This window comes from Danio rerio, chromosome 17 (genome assembly GCF_049306965.1).
Source record: "Danio rerio strain Tuebingen ecotype United States chromosome 17, GRCz12tu, whole genome shotgun sequence".
NCBI classification, from domain to species: Eukaryota; Metazoa; Chordata; class Actinopteri; order Cypriniformes; family Danionidae; genus Danio; species Danio rerio.
Window position 1 is genome coordinate 26,494,745 of NC_133192.1, and position 22,002 is coordinate 26,516,746.

Below are 22,002 nucleotides of genomic sequence, written 5' to 3' on the forward strand. Positions count from 1 at the left end.
AAACTTAAGCTATTTAAGTCTCATCATTTAGGATGACACTAAAACACAAACATGCTGGAATGTAATAAATGGGAAATTATAATGTAAAATTAAGCTGTAAGCTTGATTAAATTTTATTTTAAATGTAATCACATTGACCATGTCGAGATGTAATTCAGAACGGTCCTCACTTCAATTTTAGAGACTTTAAGAATGAAAAACAAGCCTACAAGTGCAGCAATCCACAATAAGTGGTCTTGTGGCTAAATTGAGTTTAAAGTGATTATTGCTAAAATTCTGGCTTGTAAATTGAATATCTGTTTGAGACATCTTAAATATAATAATGCTCACATGCAGTTACAAAGAAAAAAAAAAAAGTAAATTTATATATGTGGTGGAACGGGAGATTGGCATGGATGTGCAGCCGACAAAATCTGCAGCAACTATCATGTCAATATGGATCAAATTCACTAAGGAATATTTCCAGTACCTTGTTTAATCTATGCCACGAAAGATTAAGGCAGTTTTGAAGACTAGTAAGACATAGGTGTCAAAGTAAATGCTTAGAGGGTAGCAGCTCTCCACAGTTTAGTTCCAACCCTGATCAAACACAACTCGTAATCGTAATTGTAAATCGAAGTGTTTAATAGAATCTTGATCACCTTGATTATTTGGATCAGCTGTGTTTGATTAGGGTTGGAGCAAAACTGCAGAGCTCCTATCCTCAAAGAATTAACTGACACCTATGTAATAAGGTGTACCTAATAAAGTGGCCGGTGTGCGTCTATATTTATAAGAAAATAAATAACTACATAAATAAATATATGATACTATATTAATTAATTATTTTTTAACTTTTAAATATACTTCAACGATCTCAATGACTTGAACTTTTCCTATTTATCAATTTAGAGCTATGATTTAACCAAAGTTTATCTTTTTCATATGCCACATACTCAAAAACAATACGTTTCTGACTTCCCATATCACAATTACCGAATAATTCCCCAATTATTCCCACAATTTATTTATTCGGATGTACCTACATATACGTTTAAACATTTTAATTTGAAAAACGTAAACCCTTGCCCCGCCTCTTACGTTTATATTCTCTTGCTTTCAATGCGGATTGATAGCGATATGTTAAGAAAGCACGCAGGAAAGTTTTGCTTTGCGAGTTATCCATCCTGAATTGGTAAACGGTGTGTGCTCCGTTCTGCTTTGCCGATTGCAAAGCGTGATTGGGAAACGGTTTGCCAGAATATACCCTGACCAACAAACATACTATCTCAAGTCTGCTGCTCTATTTATGTTCTCTGTTATTTGGCTTTATTATATGAGTTTTCATTCATCACTCAGGACTCATGCACACTCTTCGAAACAGCATTTTATCCCCTAATGAACTAAAAGGTGTAGAATGAGAGATATACAGTATTATACAGCTTGCTTATTTTTCTCGTGTGCGTGGTCTAGTACATATAATATGAAATTTTCAGAAAAGGCTCATGCTTTAAAGAGGTGTAGTTTTAACAACACACTATTGTGATACTGTTTGCAGACATTTGCTTGTATGAATTTGTTACCCGAGTTGACTAATGAGGTTTTTGGACACAGAGTGTGAATATTTTTCAAAAGATGTGCTTTCATTTTGACAAGAAAGAGACAAGTTTAAAATTGTTAATAATATCTCAGCTGAGATTAAATCGGTTGAGGTTTAACCAGCTTTCACTTTTGACACTAAAAACTCATTAAACTTGACACGTTCTGTAGTTTCCCTGCAGTGATTGAAAAATGACTTTTGTATTAATATTCGTTACCATGTTTTTTTTTGTTTTTTTTTAACGACATGAAAATTCCCATTAGTCACCTGTGTGAAATGACATGTGATCCAGCAGCATGAAATAGTTGTGTCAGAAAGGGCAAATGGCTGGATGTGAAAAACACGATCTCTGAGGCTCTGATGAAGTTAGCGGCAGGCTGCCCATATGCGGCTGTGATGAAAGATCACAGTGAATGTGGTTTTAATCTCTGAGCAATGTCTCTCAAGGACAACCGCTGAAGCACCTCGAAGTGCTCCCTCTCTCTCTGGATCCGGCTTTGACGGATGGCCCAGCGGTTCCAAAATGATAGGCTATTATTTTACTTTGCATTGGATAAATGGCAAGGCTTGCAACTCTGTCCTCGTAAGGTCTGGCAGGACCAGATGGGGAGGATCGGCAAAAGGGCTGTGGGACGTGCTATTGTGTGGACAACATTATTTCATTCCATTCATGAATTAAAGTGTCTTGTTTTCCATGACTGTGCAGCTAAAAAGCTCACCTGTATTCCTAAAAGTGGCAGAGATTTTGTAAATTGAGCTTGTTTATACCTCTCCACAGTGTTTAACGAACATCCCTATTAGTTTCCTACATGTAAGGTCTAAACTGATGCAGAATGCCAGGGTAAAATCAATCAAGCTCACTCGTCCTCTATTTTTTGTTCTCTGTCTTTGTCTTTCATAGATCAGCTAGATTCATGGTCTCCACCGCCGTACTTCGATGAAGACAGCTACCCCTCCCCTCCCAGGAATATGAAAGGTTTATCAAGTGGTCGTCCTCAGCTCACCTTCACATCAGGACACACCTGTGGGCTGCCAGACTGCGATCAGTCCCTCGATCACTTGCAGCATGTCGGCCCAGACTCCCGCTCTCCCTACCTGCTCAGTCCCACCGAGAGTTGCCCTTTGGACCCACACCGCTGCTCACCCCGCAGCTCCATCCACTCGGAGTGCATGGTGATGCCAGTTTCTATGGCATCTGACCACGTCTCCAGCAGCACCTTTCCTAGAATGCACTACAGTTCACATCAGGACAGCTTGCGGGACGACGGCTCCACTTCTCATGGTGGAGGAGGTGGCGGAGGAGGGGTTAGCATTGTTAGCGGGGGTGGCGGATCCGGGAAGATGAACCGTATTCCTGCGAACCTCCTTGACCAGTTCGAGAAGCAGCTACCGATTCATAGGGATGGTTTCCACACGCTGCAGTACCAGCGCACGTCTGCCACCACCACCAACAGCGAGCAGCGCAACGAGAGTCCCGGGCGCATTCGCCACCTGGTGCACTCTGTCCAGAAGCTCTTCACCAAATCGCACTCTCTTGAAGGCTCTTCCAAGATGAACGGCACCAAGGGAGACTCTCGCTCAGACAGCGGACACCACCACCATCACCACCATCATCACGGCCATGACCATGGGAGCCACAAACACAGCAAACGAAGTAAGAGCAAGGAACGCAAGTCAGACTCCAAGCAACGCTCAGGGATAGCAGGCTGGTGGAGCTCTGACGACAACCTGGACAGTGACAGCACCTACCGGACTCCCAGCATCATGAGTCGGCACCACGGAGATCATATCACTCACTGTTACCCGGATATGGGCCACGGGCACTTCGGTGACCTTTCACTAAAGACCTCAAAGAGCAACAATGACGTGAAATGTTCAGCATGCGAGAGCATCGCTATGGCCCCCGAGGGCAAATTCATGAAGCGCAGCTCCTGGTCGACTCTGACTGTCAGCCAAGCTAAAGAAGCCTACCGTAAATCTTCCCTTAACCTGGAGAAACCGACCATGCCTCAAGATCTGAAGTCCTCCATGAGGCCTTGTCATTTTTTACAGGTGAGATCTCATTCATGAAGATGCGACTGCTGATGTGCTTTTCAGCTAGGGGGCCTCAGAGGCCTTTAAGAGATGACTTAAGGAGATGCATTGATAGCATTTAATCACCCACAAGTGGTTTCAAACCTTTATGAGTTTTATTTTTATGATTAACACAAAAGAAGATATTTTTTTTTAAAAACTAGTAAAAATTGACATCCATAGAATGAAAAAAGGTAACACTTTATTTTGATGGTCCGTTTGAGTATTAGTAGACTGTCTACTTATTATCTGATGATACTGCTCCTTCAACAGACATTCAACTGACTATAAGAAACTTTGCAAGTACATGTCAACTTACATTAACCATAACGCTAGCCCAACAGTCTACTAATAATTTGATGAGAATTAATTGCAATGTAACTTAAATTCAACAAACAGACCATCAAAATAAAGTGTGACCGAAAAAAGTCTTGATATCAGTTTCCAGAATGCTTTATAATAATAATAAGTATAACTTAATTCTGTTGTTTTAAACAGAAAACTTAAACAGGTTTGGAACTAGACGTGTAGGATGAAAAAATAATAAAAGAATATTTCTTCAAAATCTAGAAAAGCATGGATAAATATGGTTTCATTATAAAAGTATGATGGATGTATTTTGTGAATTTTAAAGGGGTGGCTCAGCGTATATTTTTAAGGCTTGGTTGTGTTTTTATAAGATGCAAAGCGATGTATGCTCATGCTTCACTTGTAGAAAATCCCATTATTTTTTCATATCTCACTTTGATTATTTACAGCTACACATATACTGTAGCTACTACGCTAACATAAACAAAAACTACGTCATATTTCCTAGTTCCTCCAAAAGGCCCGTCCTCAAGAGGCTCTGATTGGTCAGCTAACATTATGTGCTAAGATTTGTGGATTGGCTCCACATCACATCCCGACAAGCACATGCTTTTATGCTGTGTAAACAGAAGTATCAGTTTGCCTGAATCAGGCTGAAAATGGAAAGCACGCAGCTACACCTCATGCCTGCTCTCTAAAACAAAATCTGACAAGCGGTCTAACATATATATGGGTTATAAGTATGTGTAAGTAATATGAAACGTTCACATTAATCTTTTCATCTTTTGTGAGTTTGTTATTTGAGATGTAGAATGCAGGGAAATTAGCCGCATAGAGAAACAATGCAGCACTGGTGAAAATTTTTGGTGTTTACAGCAGTTTGATGAATAAATATGAATTTGTAGCCAAACAGCATTTCCCGTTGTTTACAGTCTTGTTTACATCCGCGCTACAACTTACCGTCAACTCTAGAAACCGTGCATGTAATTAATCAATTTTAACAAATAAAAACACTTACAGGTTGTGGTTTACAATCTACAGCTTCATCTGTTGGAGGAGTTTTAATCGAATCCAGTACTGTGAGAGATTCTGGAAGCTGTCCTTTGTCAAATGCTAGCTATATATTTTTTATAATTCTCTGGAACATAATTAAAATTAAACTGTAAGCACATCTCTTTTTGTGTCGTGTCCTTTAGAAGCCCAAATACCGAAACTGAACACGCTCTGTGGAAAGAGCAGCATTTGGATGGCATTTTAGCTTTAAATTACAGCACTTCTGGCCATGCCCCTTCGCTGCGCGGTGTGTATGTGCGTGGTGAATGCTCCTAACCAGAAGTGTAATCTCACTAGCCCGGATGTATTTTTTTTGTAGTCCCTAAACTTTGTTTGCTGTAGGCTTTGCTAAGCTAACTCTGTAAAAGCCAATGTCACCCTTTGCTTTGAGCATATTACATTCAGAGACATTTTCTGCGTTCACACAGCTACATTACACATCAACTAAAGTTTAAAATATGATATCGTAGTGGACCACCCCTTTAAAATCTTCATGTGCATTTTTATATTTCTACTGAATACACATTTTGGTATTCCAAGTTCTGATGAACGACATGTAAGAATCATGTAGCATTTTAAGGGCTCTAGGATTAAAAAAGTTGGATGTTCGCCTGTATATAAGGAGTCTAGATAAGTCATTCTATTCATTTTCAAAGCAAACCTTTGTGTGGCTGTTTTCTGATCCATGTGTTATTGGTGCAAGTAAATAGTTGTTTAGTAGTCAGAAAGCTCCCAAAAGAGTCAGAAGTATTAGTCCGCTGAAATGGTTGTTACATAGCCTGAAATATATTAGTGTTTCCGCTGATGGAGAATATAGCCTGATTGAGGTGTTTGCGATGTTGTGAAGTGCTAATATGCTAAATAGAGAGGCAGATTTATCAGTCTTGTCACTCTGAATAGACCAGTCTGTTTGTTGTTTATGTACAGAATTATTGCAAACAGTGACTCATATTGATTAACATTGATCTTTCTGTGCAAATGTGTGATTTCCAAATGCATAACACTGCATTGGGATTATTTGTGTAGAGTGCTGTCAGACCTCTGGAAATAGCTTCTTGCTGTTTGTAATTCATATGTACAATCATACCTGTTTATCCTACATGTACAAATGGATTCTGGATTGCCACAGGTCAGCATTTCTGAAATTAATCATCTATATGTCATAGTAGAGTACAGCTACTATGCGAATATATCTGGAAATTGTTCGGGATCATTATTGTGTTTTAGAACATGTCTAATAGCTTTTTAACAGTACAGTACCTACTTTAAAGAAGACAGTTATATTGCTTTAACTAATTTATCTTATATTAGAATATGACCATGGTTTCAGCCTCATGCACTTTAAATTAAGATAATGACATATTCTTCCTCAGAAAAGGGTTCATTCATTTCAGTTTTATAAATACATTGCTTTCAGCTGTAGGGTTAAGAGAGCCATATAATAAAAGTTCAGATTTAATCCATAATTTATTTTCTTATTATCTAATACCAATAACATTAAAACTAAGCATTTATCATGCGTTATGGGCATGGTCACCGATATGAATTCTTGTTTGCAGAAATTGACCATTACAAGGAATACAAATTCTTTATTATAATTCCCATACAGAACCTCCATGCCTGAACCACACCAGGCCCTGAAATGAAGACTACACAAGAAAAGCGTTTTGAAAAAATGATTCTGAGATATTGGAGAGACCAACATCTCAGAATGGGCCAGCATCATATACACAACATATGCTGGTCTGTCAGAACTAGTTAGTGTTGCAGATGTGTGACTCAAGCAGTTAGATCAGCAGGTATAATGAAAAAACACCCTTGGTAAACATCTGCTGACACAGCAGCCTCCACCAGTTCTGGACTTATGCAAGAGCACAGCACAAGCAGTGAGGCTGATGGCCCCGTTCAGATAATTAATGAATGGATGGATCTGGGTGATTCCTTAGGGTGAAAAAAACTCCAGAGAACCTAAATCGGTATTACATTTTATGTATTGGAAGCTTGTTGGGAGCTCATTCCCGCCCCTTTGAGTCTTTGTAGAAAATTAAGCCTTTGTCTTATGTGTAATTTGTGTCAGCAATGGGAATGACCAGAGTTGAATGTGGCCAAAATTATTCTGAATGGAATCTGCTACTGTTAAACCCAAAGTAAACTGCTTTTTTTGTGTGTGAATGTTAGTATAAGCACACATTTAAATGCACAGTACATCAGAATTGCAGATTTTGTGGAAAAAAAAAGATTTAGATGTTTCATTGCAATGGCTTCGGGAGTTAAGGTTTTAAATCAATGTGTTCTTTGCCTTTCATTTTTGTAATCAGCCTCAGAAAATCTCTATTTTATAGAGTTATATTTCTATTTATCGGAATTATGTTTATCAGTCTAAATGTTGGATTCTAAATACATAAAGTTTTTCCATACATACAAGTTTTTCCAACATACAATACATAAACATTTCCATATTGGTAGATCTCTGTTAAAAATCAGTGTGTACTTGTGTACTAGAGATGCACGGATCAGCTGAAATGACACCCGAATCCGCAGCTTCATACTAATCATCCACCCGCCACCCGCCCCCACATATAGTTTTATCTGATACATGTATTCGCACCCGATCCGCACCCGATCGTCACTTTAATAATTGAATTCTTTGTTTTAGTCATGATGATAGGTCACCGTGAATATTAACAGCAGATTCAGTGAGCTATCTATCTGCGCATCTCTGATAGTAAAACAATATGTTAATTGTAAATGTTTTTAAATGAACTTTTATTTAAAAAACAAAAGTTTGTCTTTAGACAACATTTTCTTCATTTTCAAATAGATACAGAAAGTAAAAATGAGACATTTTAGCTTTTATAGATACAGGAACAAAATAGCAAAAAGGATGCCACTTCAGCCTAAACGGCAGCTATGTTATGCTTACTTTGCCTTTTTCTTCGCACTTTGCAAAAACAGAATAGCATCTACTGTGCCTGAATTTGGGCGATTCCGCTTCGCCTCTAAAACACGGCCAGCTGCACTGAATGAGCGTTTGCTCGCACCGCTTGTTGTAGGAATGAACAAGATTCTCCTCGCACGGTGCTGCAGTCGTGGAAATAAGTGATCTTGTTTCTCCCAGAACGATAGCAGATTTTCCTCTGATGACTCCTCAAACTGAAACTTTGAACAGTAACATTAGGCTACTCTTGCACTTCATCTATTAATTTGGGCGTCTCATCTTCCCATTCTGCAAAGCCCATTCTGCTTTTTCGCTGGTCCACTGCCATATCCCGCTAGATGAACCGACCCTCAATTATTCATTATGTATTTTTTATTACCCGGCCCGCCTGACCCGCGGATTATCCGTATAATCGCGGATTAAATAAGAAGAATTCAAGAAAGCATTGCAGGCAAAACTTCCATTATATGTTGTTAGAAGTGTAGCGTGTGAGCTCAGTCTGCTTTCTGCTGGTCAGCCAGCCCAGGCTCATTGGAAAAACATGCCTCATACTACATTTTGCAACACAAAACATAAAATACATCGCCTTGCTTGTGTTGTGTTGCATATTTTAAATGACAGATCCACTAGAGGGTGCTGTCTACATTTTTGTGAATCTGACATGCATTACCTGGGGTCCATGTGATTGTGCTTTTCAGTATAATGTCCCTCGTGTGCACAACCACGAGAAGGCATAGCATGTCATACAGATCCCATAGCCCAGTAACTCAACCAAGTTAACATAACCAGTGTTCAATCGTGAGAGAAACATGCAGTGTGAACATGTTACATTTTACATTGCTTTTATCTCTTTTGTGGAACCATGCTTTACTGGGCTCAAACCTTAGCTCTTTGGTCACAAGTACAACAGTATTGTAGAGCTACCAAGCAAACCGACCACACTTGTAAATTTGTCCATATAGAGACAGGAGAGGCAAATGTATTTAGTTTCAAATCATAGACACTGTCAAGTTGTTTTATTTATTTGGTTTTGTACAAAGAACAACTTGAAAAATCCTTTATTTGGCAATAACATGTCCCTGTAAATATCATTAATGTGAAAAGAAACAAAGGTCATACTGCCGCATTGCATTCATTTTACCTAGAAACTGCAGGCAAACACATTTAAGTATGTTTTTTTGATTTCACAAAAGTGTAGGCTGAAGCATGTATTTACAATGAGCATGTTTTGCAAATTGTTAATCATGCAAATTCATGCTGAATTGACTGTAATTCAATCTGTGAGAATTGCAGTTTTATGCTAATACTCGTAAGCCAGTGATGTTTATAATCTGATAGTCTGTTGTTCAGAACTGTGCACAGTGTTCATGTAGAGTTTAAAAGTAATACTCATGTCATTCTTTATTCAATTAGTCTTTATGAGCTCATTGTGGTCAGGGGCGCCTCCAAGGGGTGGCCAGGGGTGGCCACGGCCACCCCTCGGTAAACTCTGGCCACCCCTGTGGCCACCCCTTTGGCCACCCCAATATAATTTTGCGGTTGACATTATTGATTTAAATGAACTTATAAATTCCCAATATTTAGATAAATAAATAAATACATAAATAAATAAATAAAATGCAGTCACTAAATTATTGTTGGTGTTACTGACGTAGCTCTCCCCCTCTGGTTCAATGCTGGTGAAAGCAAACTGACGCATGCGCGCGGAAAACCATTCCCGCGCGCCTCACGCACTCCTGTGTGAATGCCGGTTGGTTGTTTGCATGCACGCCGACATAATAGGCACCGCTCATGCGCCGTGAAACCGGAGTAACAGCCTTTTGTGCAGAAGTGTCGGCACGCAGCGAGTTTTGAAAGTCGTTTAAAGTTTATATAATATAATGATGATGATGATGATGATGTTACTTTCACTAAGCATGCCTTTAAAGCAGAAAGGAGGGATAATGAGTCAGGGAGGTAAGACTTCATAACATGATTTCTCAGCCATGATCTGGTCTAAGACCACAGATAATTCTATAATACATTTTTGTATTCTTTAGAATTGTCATAATTAATTTTCATGCAAAAGGTTTCTGAAGTGATGTTGGCATATCACTCCAGTTGTTGTTTTCCAGTAATATTTAGGACTGATTTCTGTTATTTATTTAGAATAATAATTGTATATTAATATTAATTGTATTTATTTAGAATAAATATAAATAAATTGTTATATTTATTGAATAACAAATCTAACAATTCAAGAGAGGTGGGGGTGTATAGGGTGGTTCGCCCAGGGTGTCATTTAAACTAGAACCACCACTACCCTCCCCGATCGTCCTTGACAGCACGCACACACCTTCAATAGACAGCAATGGATATTTAATATTTACCTTAAGCTACAGTATATCAATAGAAGAAGCTGCATTAATAAAATGGTTCAAAAAGCAATATGGATAAATAATATTATTAGGTATAGTGAGTGTGTATAGTAATGCCTTTTGTTCAGTTTGTTCATTTGTTTGGGTAATTAATAAACTCATTATTCTTTCATTCATTTTCTTTTCGGCTTAGTCCCTTTATTAATCCAGGGTCACCACAGCAGAATGAACCGCCAACTTATCTAGCACATTTTTACACAGCGGATGCCCTTCCAGCTGCAACCCATCACTGGGAATAATAAACTCATTAATCTTCATTAATTTTAGACATGGCATATCTCGTATGATGTACAATAAAGGCACGTAAAAAAAGAAATCATTTATACAGTATATGAAAAGTGTTTTTAAACTAAACATAGATTTTTATTTGGTTTGCACATGTACTTGCTGAATTATTTCAAAGAATAAATTGCAATATTTCAAGTAGAATTAATTAAATGAATAAAACTACATTATTTCGTTTACCAGAAACAAAAATATAACATTACACTGAATTCATTTTTTTTTTTTTGTGTGCCACCCCAAGATTTGGTGCGGCCTCTTCTGGCCACCCCTAAGAAAATTTTCTGGGGGCGCCACTGATTGTGGTAAAACTTGTTATGCATAGGCTTGAGTCTCTAATTACTGACAAGCTTCATAAATAGCCTCATTTGACCTTTATAAGTCAGGCAAGGAACAAAATGCTCAGCAAACTTGTACAAAAGGCACATTTTTTTCTGTCAGCAGAGGTGCAAAACCACTTTCAACATCCTTTTTTAAAAAAGCTAATTGTTTTTTGCCAGTAATCACTCTCGATTCTAATTTCAGCTCAAATGCCTCTGACACACAAATGTGGACTTTTACTGAGGGACGAAAACAAGCTCTTTCCATCTGTCTTTCTTACCGCAGCAATTAGCTTAAGTGTGTTTGTATTTCAAATACGTCCAAAAGGATTAAACCTCAGCCTGCAGGAAGGGGACAGAAAGCGTCCAGCAGTCAGTGACTGTGATGCATCTTTGGGTCAGGCGTTTAATAGGTTCTCTCGACCCCAACAAAAATAGCCTGTGCCGTCTATCATGCCGGTGCTATTTTTGGCTGCTGTTATCGATGCAGCCTGCTGTGACGCAAACTCTCCGGGAGGGACATGCTCGCCCCTTTACTCTGATGGTGTCCTGAGAAGCAATGGCAATAAAACAGCTATTTTTGGTGTGTGTTCATCATAGCGCTCACCATCTTGAGTGGATTGAATCATTAGCTGAGATTGTGATTTGGATCAAAATCAATACTAAATAGTTTACGAGGCGACTTTTTGGCAAGGGTTTCCTCCAGGTTTCAACACTTCCTTCATAAATCATTGATCACGTTATGAGGAGGACAGTAGTTCATTTCATTGTGGGCTGAAGCCTCAGATATGTGATGGGTAGAAGAATTATGGTCATTCAAACTGCCTCTAAAGTTTTTAAGCGGTTTCAAGTGGGTTTAACTTTTCAATGTTTTATGTCATTCTATTTTTCAGTTTCAGTTTGATTATTTTTGCTGAAAAAAGTGTTGTTTATTTAGCAGATCATTCTGCTTAAACTGACAGATCTGCACTTCTTTTCAAGCTTAATCGGATTATTTTTCCCTATTGAGGTGTTTACATGAAGGTTTTTTATTCTCTATGAACAGTCAGATTACGAATGGATTATTAAAATCCATTTGAATGCAGCAGCTGATTTCGCTGTCAGATCTGACCTTTTTTAACATTTCAGCAAAGACTTTTTATGCTGATATCTGTTACCAGCAGTTGGATCTCCCACAGCTTTGGGTGAAGGCCTGATCCTCCTGACCGAAGAGTAATAGCCCATTCACACATCATGCAAAAAAATAAATCAGAAATTTGTGTTCATGCTAGCTAATTATTGATTATACCAAGATCAAAAGTTCTCTTGTTTTAAGGAGAAAGCTCATTTGTTTAGTTCATATAAAGGCTTAAAATAAGGAGACACAATGGGGTTGAGATCCAGAGTAAGGGTTTATGTATTTTATCCAGGAAAAATGCATTCGATTGAACAAAAGAGTAAAGATTTTTACATTATTAAAAAAAATATTCAAACTTATAATTTTTTTTTACAAAATGTGTCAACACCATACTTGTCAACCCTCCCGTTTTTGCTGGGATTTTACCATTCTATCGCATTTAGGTATTTTCCTGTATTTCTCGCAAATTTTTAATTTTTCTGTGAAAAGTGAAAGTAGCATCAAAGATTCGATCTGAAATCTGATATAATTGCAAGAGCTGTTCAAGAGAATTAGGCTTTCTCTTAATTTTGGCTTGAAAGCATATTAAAATTTATATTAAAATGGCCGCATTCATTTATTTTTATTAAAGCTATGCGTCCACCATCGCCCTTATGCAACCTCTGAATTAGCTAATTCATGTAACAACATTGACTGATGAACGCGCTTCATGGTGATAAAGAAACACTGTTCCCAGATCAGCTCCTGTACATGCAATTTGAAGAGGAGAGAAAGTGCACACGTTTGGATTTGGATGTGTTTTTAAACAGACATATAGACTTAATAATATGTAAACATTTCCATCCTGAAAAGTTTTATTTTAAACACAAATAATTTTGTCTTAAATAAGCATATGAATGTTATTGAATGCTTTCATTATAGATCTGTGATTCTTAAAGTGTCTCATCTGTCTACTCCTCTGCTCTTCCCTAAACAAGTATAGCAGCTTTAATCAACATTTAAATACAGTGAATAAAAGTGAATGAGAATTTAGGACTTGATTTAACTTTCCTATTGGCCATTGACTTTAATAGGCTAAACCTTTTATTTTACTTTTCATTTTCTACTGTTTGATATCTGTCCTATTATTTGAAGCTAATTTAGTTTCCATATTTGTAACGGTTTCAACTAGGCTTATATACAATTAATCTGCTCTGAATGAACAGATTGAGGAGTTTAGGTTCATTTTGAGAGTTCTTCTGGGTGGGTTTGAGGTTTTTGTTGTTGTTGTTTTGGGGGTGGGGGGGGTGGGGGGGGTCATTCCTATATTGACAGGTATGCAACACGGATATAGAAACAAATTAGCAAACAAGTCATGATTGAATGATTTTTATTTTTTATTTTGAGTTTTTATTTGTTTTACATTTTTCAGTAATTACCAAACAACAAAGCAACAGTACAAAATACAAGGAATAAGCTTGATAATACAAAGAAAATAATGATAATAATAATTAAAACAAAGAAAAAAATATTTAAAAATTAAAATATTAAATTTATTATTATTAAAAACAATTAGGGCATATAAATTGTTTCAACGAAAATACGAAGAGGCAGTCAATAGGGGTAGTGGGTCAAGAAATCAAAAAACGTTATCAAGAAACGGTTGCTATATATTGTAAAACTTAGCAAGGTTATCAATAACTCCAAAATGGGCTTTTTCCATGTGCAATATTTGAGTGAGATAAGTTAACCATGTCTTAAATTGAGGAATAGAATCTGATTTAAACAGTTTTAGAATGACACTCTTAGCAATAATCATTCCATACATTATGGTGCTTTGTATGGACACATTATAATCCAGCAGAGAACGAAAGAACCCAAATATAGCAATTTCTGTCAGGTTTAAAGACAAAACTATTCATATTAGAAAATCATGTAAATGTGTCACACCAGAAATCATGAAGTTTCGAACATGTTTAGGACCTTCAGCAGACTTACATTTGCACATGAAGGGGAAATTGTAGGAAAAATGTTTGTGTAATTTAGATTTTGAGTAGTGCAATCTATGCATTACTTTGAGTCGAATTAATTGATGGAATTGATAGAACAAAATCAAATTTTACCGAGGCTTTTCTCCCATGTATCGGTCCTAAAATGATTTCTAAAGGATGATGTAAAAATTCGGTAACACTTTAGAACAACTATCTGTTATAACCTGTTAGTAGAGCATTAATAAATTGTTAGTTAGTGGGTTATAAATGACTTCTTAAACGATAGTTAATAATTTGTTAATTATTTATAACTGTAAATAACTGTTTATACCTAGTAAATTAGTATTAGATCATGAACAAGCTGTTAGTAAATTACTTACTAAAGACTTGTTAAGTATTAGTTATTAGCTTATATATGTTATTGGGACGTTATTATAAAGTTTCAATTATTCTTCATTTATTAACTTAGTAAATGAGGAATAGTTGCAACTTTAAAATAACGTCCCAATAACATATAGCTAATAACTAACAATTAACCAATATATTAACTCTTACTTTACAGATCAGTTGTTCATAGTTTGTTAAGCATCCACTAATACCAGTGAAACATTTGTAGAATTTTTCTAATAAAAAATTAATTTACTTATTTTGTTTTCATGTTTAATACAAAAAGTGGCCAAACCTCATGGGTTTGTATTCTGTTGTATACTGCTGTTCTGCCATGTGATGGCTCAGTGTGTGTGTTTCTATACATTAAACACAATGTTCAACATTTTATCTGTGGAGTTTCTTTGGTAAAATAGAGCACACAAAAAAGCCTATGAGTGGAACAAGGTGAAGGAACAAATTTTTTATATTTTGAACATCACATCAATGTTCTGTAGTTTGAACTTGTTCCATCTATTTGCAGTTCTACAAAATTTAACTGGTATTAGATGCTTAACAAACTAACAACTGATCTGTAAAGTAAGAGTTAATATATTGGTTAAGTGTTAGTTATTAGCGTATATATGTTAGTAATGTTATTGTTATGTTATATTCCTCATTTACGAACAGTTAATAAATAATGAATAGTTGCAACTAGAATAACGTCCCAATAACATATATAAGCTAATAACTAATACTTAACAAGTCTTTAGTAAGTAATTTACTAACAGCTTGTTCATGATTGAATACTAATTTATTAGGTGTAGTTATAAATCATTAAAATACAGTTAACAAGTCATTTATAAATTGTTAACTTACAGCTTGTAAGTTATCTATCGGCACAGTTATAAATAATTAACAAACTATTAACTATTGTTTAACAAGTCATTTATAACCCATTAACTAACAGCTTATTAGTGGTCTATTAACTAGTTATAACAGATATTTATTCTAAAGTGTTACCAAAAATTCTGAACGATTCATTCATTCATTTTCTTTTTGACTTGGTCCCTTTATTAATCTGGGGTCACCACAGCAGAATAAACCGCCAACTTATTAAGCATATGTTTTACGCAGCGGATGCCCTTCCAGCTGCAACCCATCTCTGGAATTCTGAATGATGATGTAGAAAATTAAAGCTAGATAATAAAATAGTGTTATTATCAAAAGGTCATGGGTTAAAGAAGTTGCAAGGTGATGTGAAAATTTAGCAACCTGAATAGGAATGTGTTTACATCAATCCTAATTAATGTGGTAAAGTATACTGCAAAAAAAGCTTTTTTACTTGTTTCTAGTCCAACTACCAAAAAAATTGTAAATCAAGAAGCATTTAAAAAAACCTGCAGATATGTAAAACTATTGTCTTGTTTTCATAAATAATATGACAAATTTAATAATCTGCCAATGGGCTAAGCAAAATCATACCATTTCAAAGCAAAAACAACATTACCCCATTGGCAGATTATTTTGCTTGTTTTAAGGAAAAACTCGCTTCATTCATTCATTCATTAATTTATTATTCAGCTTAGTCCCTTTATTAATCAGGGGTTGCCACAGTGGAATGAACCACCAACTTATCCAGCAAGTTTTTACGCAGGGGATGCCCTTCCAGTCACAACCCATCACTGAGAAACGTCCACACACTCTTATTCACACACATAAACTACAGACAATTTAGCCTACCCAATTCACCTGAACCACATGTGTTTGGACTTGTAGGGGAAACCAGAGCACCTGGTAGACACCCATGCAAACACAGGGATAACATCCAAACTCCACACAGAAATGCCAACTGACCCAGCCGAGACTCTAACCAGTGACCTTCTTGCTGTAAGGCGATAGTACTATCTACTGCACCACAACGTCACCAAACTCACTTCATTTCTGAAGATAAGATAATATTTTTTTACTTGTCAACAAAATGCTTTTAATGATTGAAGAATTTTTTGATATGAGGACTAGAAACAAGGCAAAAATGAAAGAAAAGTTTTACTGCATGTTCATTGGCAGACACAAATCATGTGAAACCGTGAAACTTCTCATTAAAACCTGACCTTTTCTACATTCAACTAGTGGAAACAGTGCAAGTGTACTCTAGTCCCATTGGTAGGCAGAGCATCAAACCATTGTGCATTTGCATAGCTGAACTTTTCTTTTAACTTTCTGTGAACAACCTTAAGAGTAGCCCTGAAAGTCAGAGATGAAGTTTTCAAACCTCATGACTTTGACATTTCGGCAGAGGTTGGCTGACAGACACTGTTGGGTTTAGTCCACTGCACCGTGAACATCGCTATTCGCTATCTGAATGATAAAGGATCATGGGAATGGTGTTAAATGAGCAGACCTCTCCAGCTGAGTCTTGCCTTGTCGAAGCACAAACTCCGTCACACTCTGACACACAGCTTACCCTTCTCATTATGCTCTTTCTCTCTGTATTCTTCACCTGCCTCTAAAGGCTACGAGAGGAGACGATTGCATTTTAATAGATTTTCTGATAGGTCAGCGAAGGTGAATCTAATAACCAATTAATACCACTGTTTACAAGCCAGCAAGAGCCAAACAGCGTCTCTTACAAACACACAACAATTCAATAAACTGTGAGAGTCAGACAATTGAAGAGGTCAGACACAGCTGGAGTGTGTGCGTGTGTGTGTGTGTGAGAGTGTGATGAGTAGGGGAATGTTGATGACAGCAGATGCTATTTGTGTCACTATTTGTCCCCTAAATGAGCTTTATCATGCTTGGTCTTTCAGCAAAGATAATCAGAGACACTTGTTCTAAAACAAACATGTCAATTAGATTTAATGTTGAATTGTTTAAATGGCATAAACTGGGATAGTTAAAAAAGGATTCAGTGCCAAACAGCATTAACCCTTATGTACTGTTGGATGTTTTCATCCACTCCAGGGTGATTTTGAGTCTTAATTTGGCCATAACTTTTTCTGTGTTTTAGCTAGCAGAATGATTATTGGTGACGAATCTTATTTTGACACATATTTTGAGAAAATGCTTTAAATAAATAAATAAATAATTTTTATGTTCGGGATAAAAACATCCATTAAGTTAAACTGCTATAAAAATGCATCAGATATATATTTTTTCAATTTCTTTTGAGATAAATCTGTTACTCAACCTCAGTCCTGATCAAAACTGCTAAATTGTTTAGACAATTGCAGGATTATAACTCTTTAATAGACAAATTCAAAACTGATGTCACTGATTTGGTGAAAAAAACACACAAAATGATGTATTTTCAATATAAAACCTTTTATCCAGTCTTGGACATGTGACACACACATTGCCCTTGATGGATTGTTTTTTGATTAGTTTTCTTTTTTCTTCCTTATTTACTCTTGGTGGCTGTTTTTGCCCCATTGACTTTCATTATGGCCACATTTTTTTATTACAAAACCATGACAACTTATAATCTTCATTGTTGGTGGTTTTCCATTCCATAGTTTTCCATTTGTAATTTTTACTGTTGATCATCATTTGGCACCATTAACCCTTTAGATTGAGAAAAAAAAAAGCTTAGCTTATGGATTTTATATGGCGTATAACAACAAATTAAAGTGTGTGTATGTGTGTCTGTGAGTGTGTGAAAGTGACCTTTACACACTTTCCTTGATGCGTCTGAGGAAAACAAAATATGCATCTCAGCTCTCAGAACTATATGGAGTAAACAAAAAGTCAATGGGGCAAAATGAAAATCTAATATCGCATCAAAGCCAATGTTGTTACTAATCGCTCGCTTGTCCAAGACTGTGATAAAAGTAAAAAAAAAAGTCCAGTCCACAATTACTTTTTATATAAGAAATACCTCATTTTGTGTGTTTTTTTTTCACCAAATCAGTGACATCATTTGTGAATTTAACAATTAAAAAGTTCAATCCTGTAATTTTCTAAACAGTCTAGTACTATCAGGACTTAGGTTGATAAGCAGATTTATGCAAACATAAATGTGAAAAAAAAAATTATCTGACGCATTTTTACAGCAGTTTAATTGAATACATGTTTTCATCCTAAACATAACAAAAGGGTAGTAAATTTGAACAGGGCGTAAGAGTTATTATGCAGTGCTTCTCTGAATTAAATTATTTCATTTTATTGTTTTAGAATTCAAATTTTAAGGATTTTAAGATTTTTTAAGTTCACAAAGTACAAACTTAATACAATAAAAACTGATTAAGTGAAATAGCATGAAGTGTTTTTTTATATAACAAATTATTGGTCACACTTTGGTTTAAGGTGTATCTCACTATTAGCAAACCATTAACCTAGAATTTTAGTGCAATAAACTACTAATAATCTGCTTATTACTAGTTAGTAGGGTTGTAGTTGGGTTTAAGTATTGGGTAGGATTAGGGATGTACAATAATAATCAAAGCTAATGTGTCACCAAATTATTACATATAGCTTGTCTAGAAATTCAGATAGAGGGGTTGATGGAAAGTTAGTTTGGTTTTTATTGTTTTTCTATCATTTTATAAGATAATATTAATAGCAAAGAAACAGTCTGACTTTCTTTGTCACTTGCTTGTCCAAAAATAAAACTTGGTATAAAAATATATACCAAAATCTTTGTTCGGCCCAGCCATTCTGGAGGAGGGGGACTCAAAATCTCAATGATTTTTCAGGAGTTTTACACCACAGATTGTGTCTGTCCTCTGGCGTTTTTGGTTAATTAAATGTCTAAAAATATCAAACTCCTTCAAGACTTAATTAACCTAAAGACTTCTATGGATTATGTGTGTGTGCATGTGTGTACGAGGGTGTCCGTGACATTTACTCATTTTCATTGACTCCTTGATCACAATCGTTCTTCTTACTGAATGCTAAAGAGCCACGAGGCGGCTGAAATGTGCCTCCTGTGACCTGGACGAGAGGATTTCTGATAAACAAAAGGCTTTTGGTAAAAGGACACAGAGTTAATCAAGCTGTTTCGTATTAAATGTCATCTACTGTGGTTCAATTGATTCAAATCCTTAATGGAATGTTACGTGGATTAACCACTGTGTGCTCTGAAAGACTAACATATTTTTAAAATGTTAACATTTTTTTGAAATATTTGCTCTCTAAACAGAAATGAAATTGCGTTTATTGAAAATTTGACTGACTTTCTTTAGCTTGTGCATTAATTGATTTTTGATTAAAATCTAAGTCTGAATTGAACATAATTTTCACATCCAGTAAGCCGTTAAACACTGAAAAAATCAGAGAAATGTTATTGTATTTTATATTTTTTAACTAGGCTGCATGTATATGATCACATATTTTAGCTGTGCATTTCAACTAACTTATTAAAAGACATTTTAGAAGTTTTAAAAGAAGTTTTAACTACATTTAATGTTGCAAGAAAATAGAAAATAAGGACATAATGCTTTTCATGCAACCATTTCACGTTGTTACAAGTCATTAGCTGGAGTACCCACCAGACTCTCTAGACTAACACTCCCTCAGCCATTCTACCAGACTATACCTACCATCATGCTTTGCATCTCACAGCTGAAACAGTTTACCAGTTTGGACACTGATTTCACAGCTGCAGCAAATTGACTTGTTAAGTGAGGATGTGTGAAATACTATGTTTCCGGCCCAAGCCGCTACTTATGTGAATTGAGAAAATATTTGACTTTTTAGTCATGTGACACATTGAATTTTATATAAAATTTATATAAAAATTTTATAAATGTCTATAAAATATAAAACAGTTTCTGGACTTGCTACACTGTAACCCCGTGTCCTAACAACACACTACTTGAAGAGATTTGCAGTGATAAGCAGTTTGGAGCATCAGACCAAACACAACAGATATTTAAATACAGCCATTCAGAAGCACAGAATATGCACTCACTCACAAAATGGTAAGGTTTATACTCTAATTAATACACATTAAACCTCTTTAATATTATTAAATGTACATTCTGAATCACTGATATGTGTTGGTTTTGAGTTACAGTGATGCTGCGGTCACGCGGTTTGTGAGTGCAAAATTCTGTTGTATGGCGCTGTAAAAACGGGCATTAAACAAGATTATTAGACATTCAAAGAAGCGAACGATTAGTCCATATTTTAAATATCTAAACAGAGAGGTCATGTTTTGATCTTCGATTGGTCTCACGCAATCATGTAATGCGATTTTGCAGGTCAAAGTTCACCAAGCTTGAACTTTCTGAAACCTGCCGCACGACCTTGTGTTTCCAGTCTGACTCATTCATGTGCATATGAATGGAAGTCTATGGGGAGAAAAGTGCAGTGTGAACGCAGGCTGTGTAATATGCTGCTGCTGTTTTAGTGTAATCAGTTTTGAAATTGGTAAACTGTTTCAACTGCAAAGCATGATGGTATGTGTAGTCCCAGTGAATGGCTGATAGAGTGTTCATCTTCTGGAGTGCCTTCTGGTCAATCTGGTTGGTACTCCAGCTAATCGCATTTCTTATGATGACTTTACTAGAAGAATAGAAGATTACAAGAAGAAGACTAGAATCCTGAGAAGAATTTCTTTTTGTTTTATTATTTACAAATCTATGTTACCAAACAATTTGAGATGGATCTGGATGCAGACCTGGTGCAGTGCAATCTGAGCTGTATCCAATGCTTTTTAATACGCTCACTGAACCCCACAAGGTTTTTAAGGTAAATGTGCAAACAATTTTATGGGCTGAATTTAAATTAGGTTAAGCATAACTAAATTTAGTTTGTTTGTATAAATTCAGCCAATATAAATGGTTTGCTACAACTTAATTACTCCCAGGGCTATTTATATTAAAGTTGATATTTAGCCGCACCATGTAATGTTTTGTTACATCTAATTTTTACGAGGTGGGTCGTTGGCCTGATGCTCAACCCTCAGACTGAAGAACTAGGACATACACACATACTGCACACTACAGACAATTTAGCCTACTCAAGTCACCTGAATAGCATGTCTTTGAACTTGTGGGGGAAACCGGAGCGACCAGAAACCCATGCGAACGTGAGGAGAACATGCAAACTCCACACAGAAGTGCCAACTGACCCAGCTGGGCTCGAACCAGCAACCTTCTAGCTGTGAGGTGACAGCGTTACCCACTGTGCTTAATTTATATGACTATTTTTATCATGAAATTTGTAACAGACTACAATTTGTAAATAATATACCCCACATTGTTCTGAAGTCCTAAAAGTTTGAGCATAGCTTTTCAAAATTCTCAGTCAGTTTAAAAGCTTCAAGTAAGGACACTGTCGAGTTCTCCTGCTACTATGTTATAATGAATTCATCTCTTGGCTTGTAAAACTGTGGCGATGTGTTGCTTTGAGAGGATGTTTTCAGATTACTGATGTAAAGTACTGTTCTGAAGGTTATGAGCATAAGGACAGTTGCTAGGTGACGAAATTGTTCTCAGCTAGTTTGAAAAGAGAACACGTCATCAATATGTCAGAGCCTTGTTTCTGTCATATGATCTATCAGTCAATCTTCTGCTCTCAATGAGATGTTGTTCATTCACCAGCAGAGAGTCATTAAGTGCACAAGATCGT

The 22,002-nt window shown here is 36.2% G+C and overlaps 1 protein-coding gene across 15 annotated transcripts in view; it reads left to right on the plus strand.

The window, feature by feature from the left end:
- The window catches only part of dlgap2a (discs, large (Drosophila) homolog-associated protein 2a), a 249,913-nt gene that overhangs the window by 172,419 nt on the left and 55,492 nt on the right, over nucleotides 1-22,002 (plus strand). For all 15 annotated transcript variants that reach the window (XM_073928550.1, XM_073928553.1, XM_073928556.1 and 12 more), the window contains one exon: nucleotides 2,481-3,631. In XM_073928550.1, coding sequence (XP_073784651.1) covers nucleotides 2,481-3,631 — 1,151 coding nt within the window. The remainder of the gene's footprint in view (nucleotides 1-2,480; nucleotides 3,632-22,002) is intronic.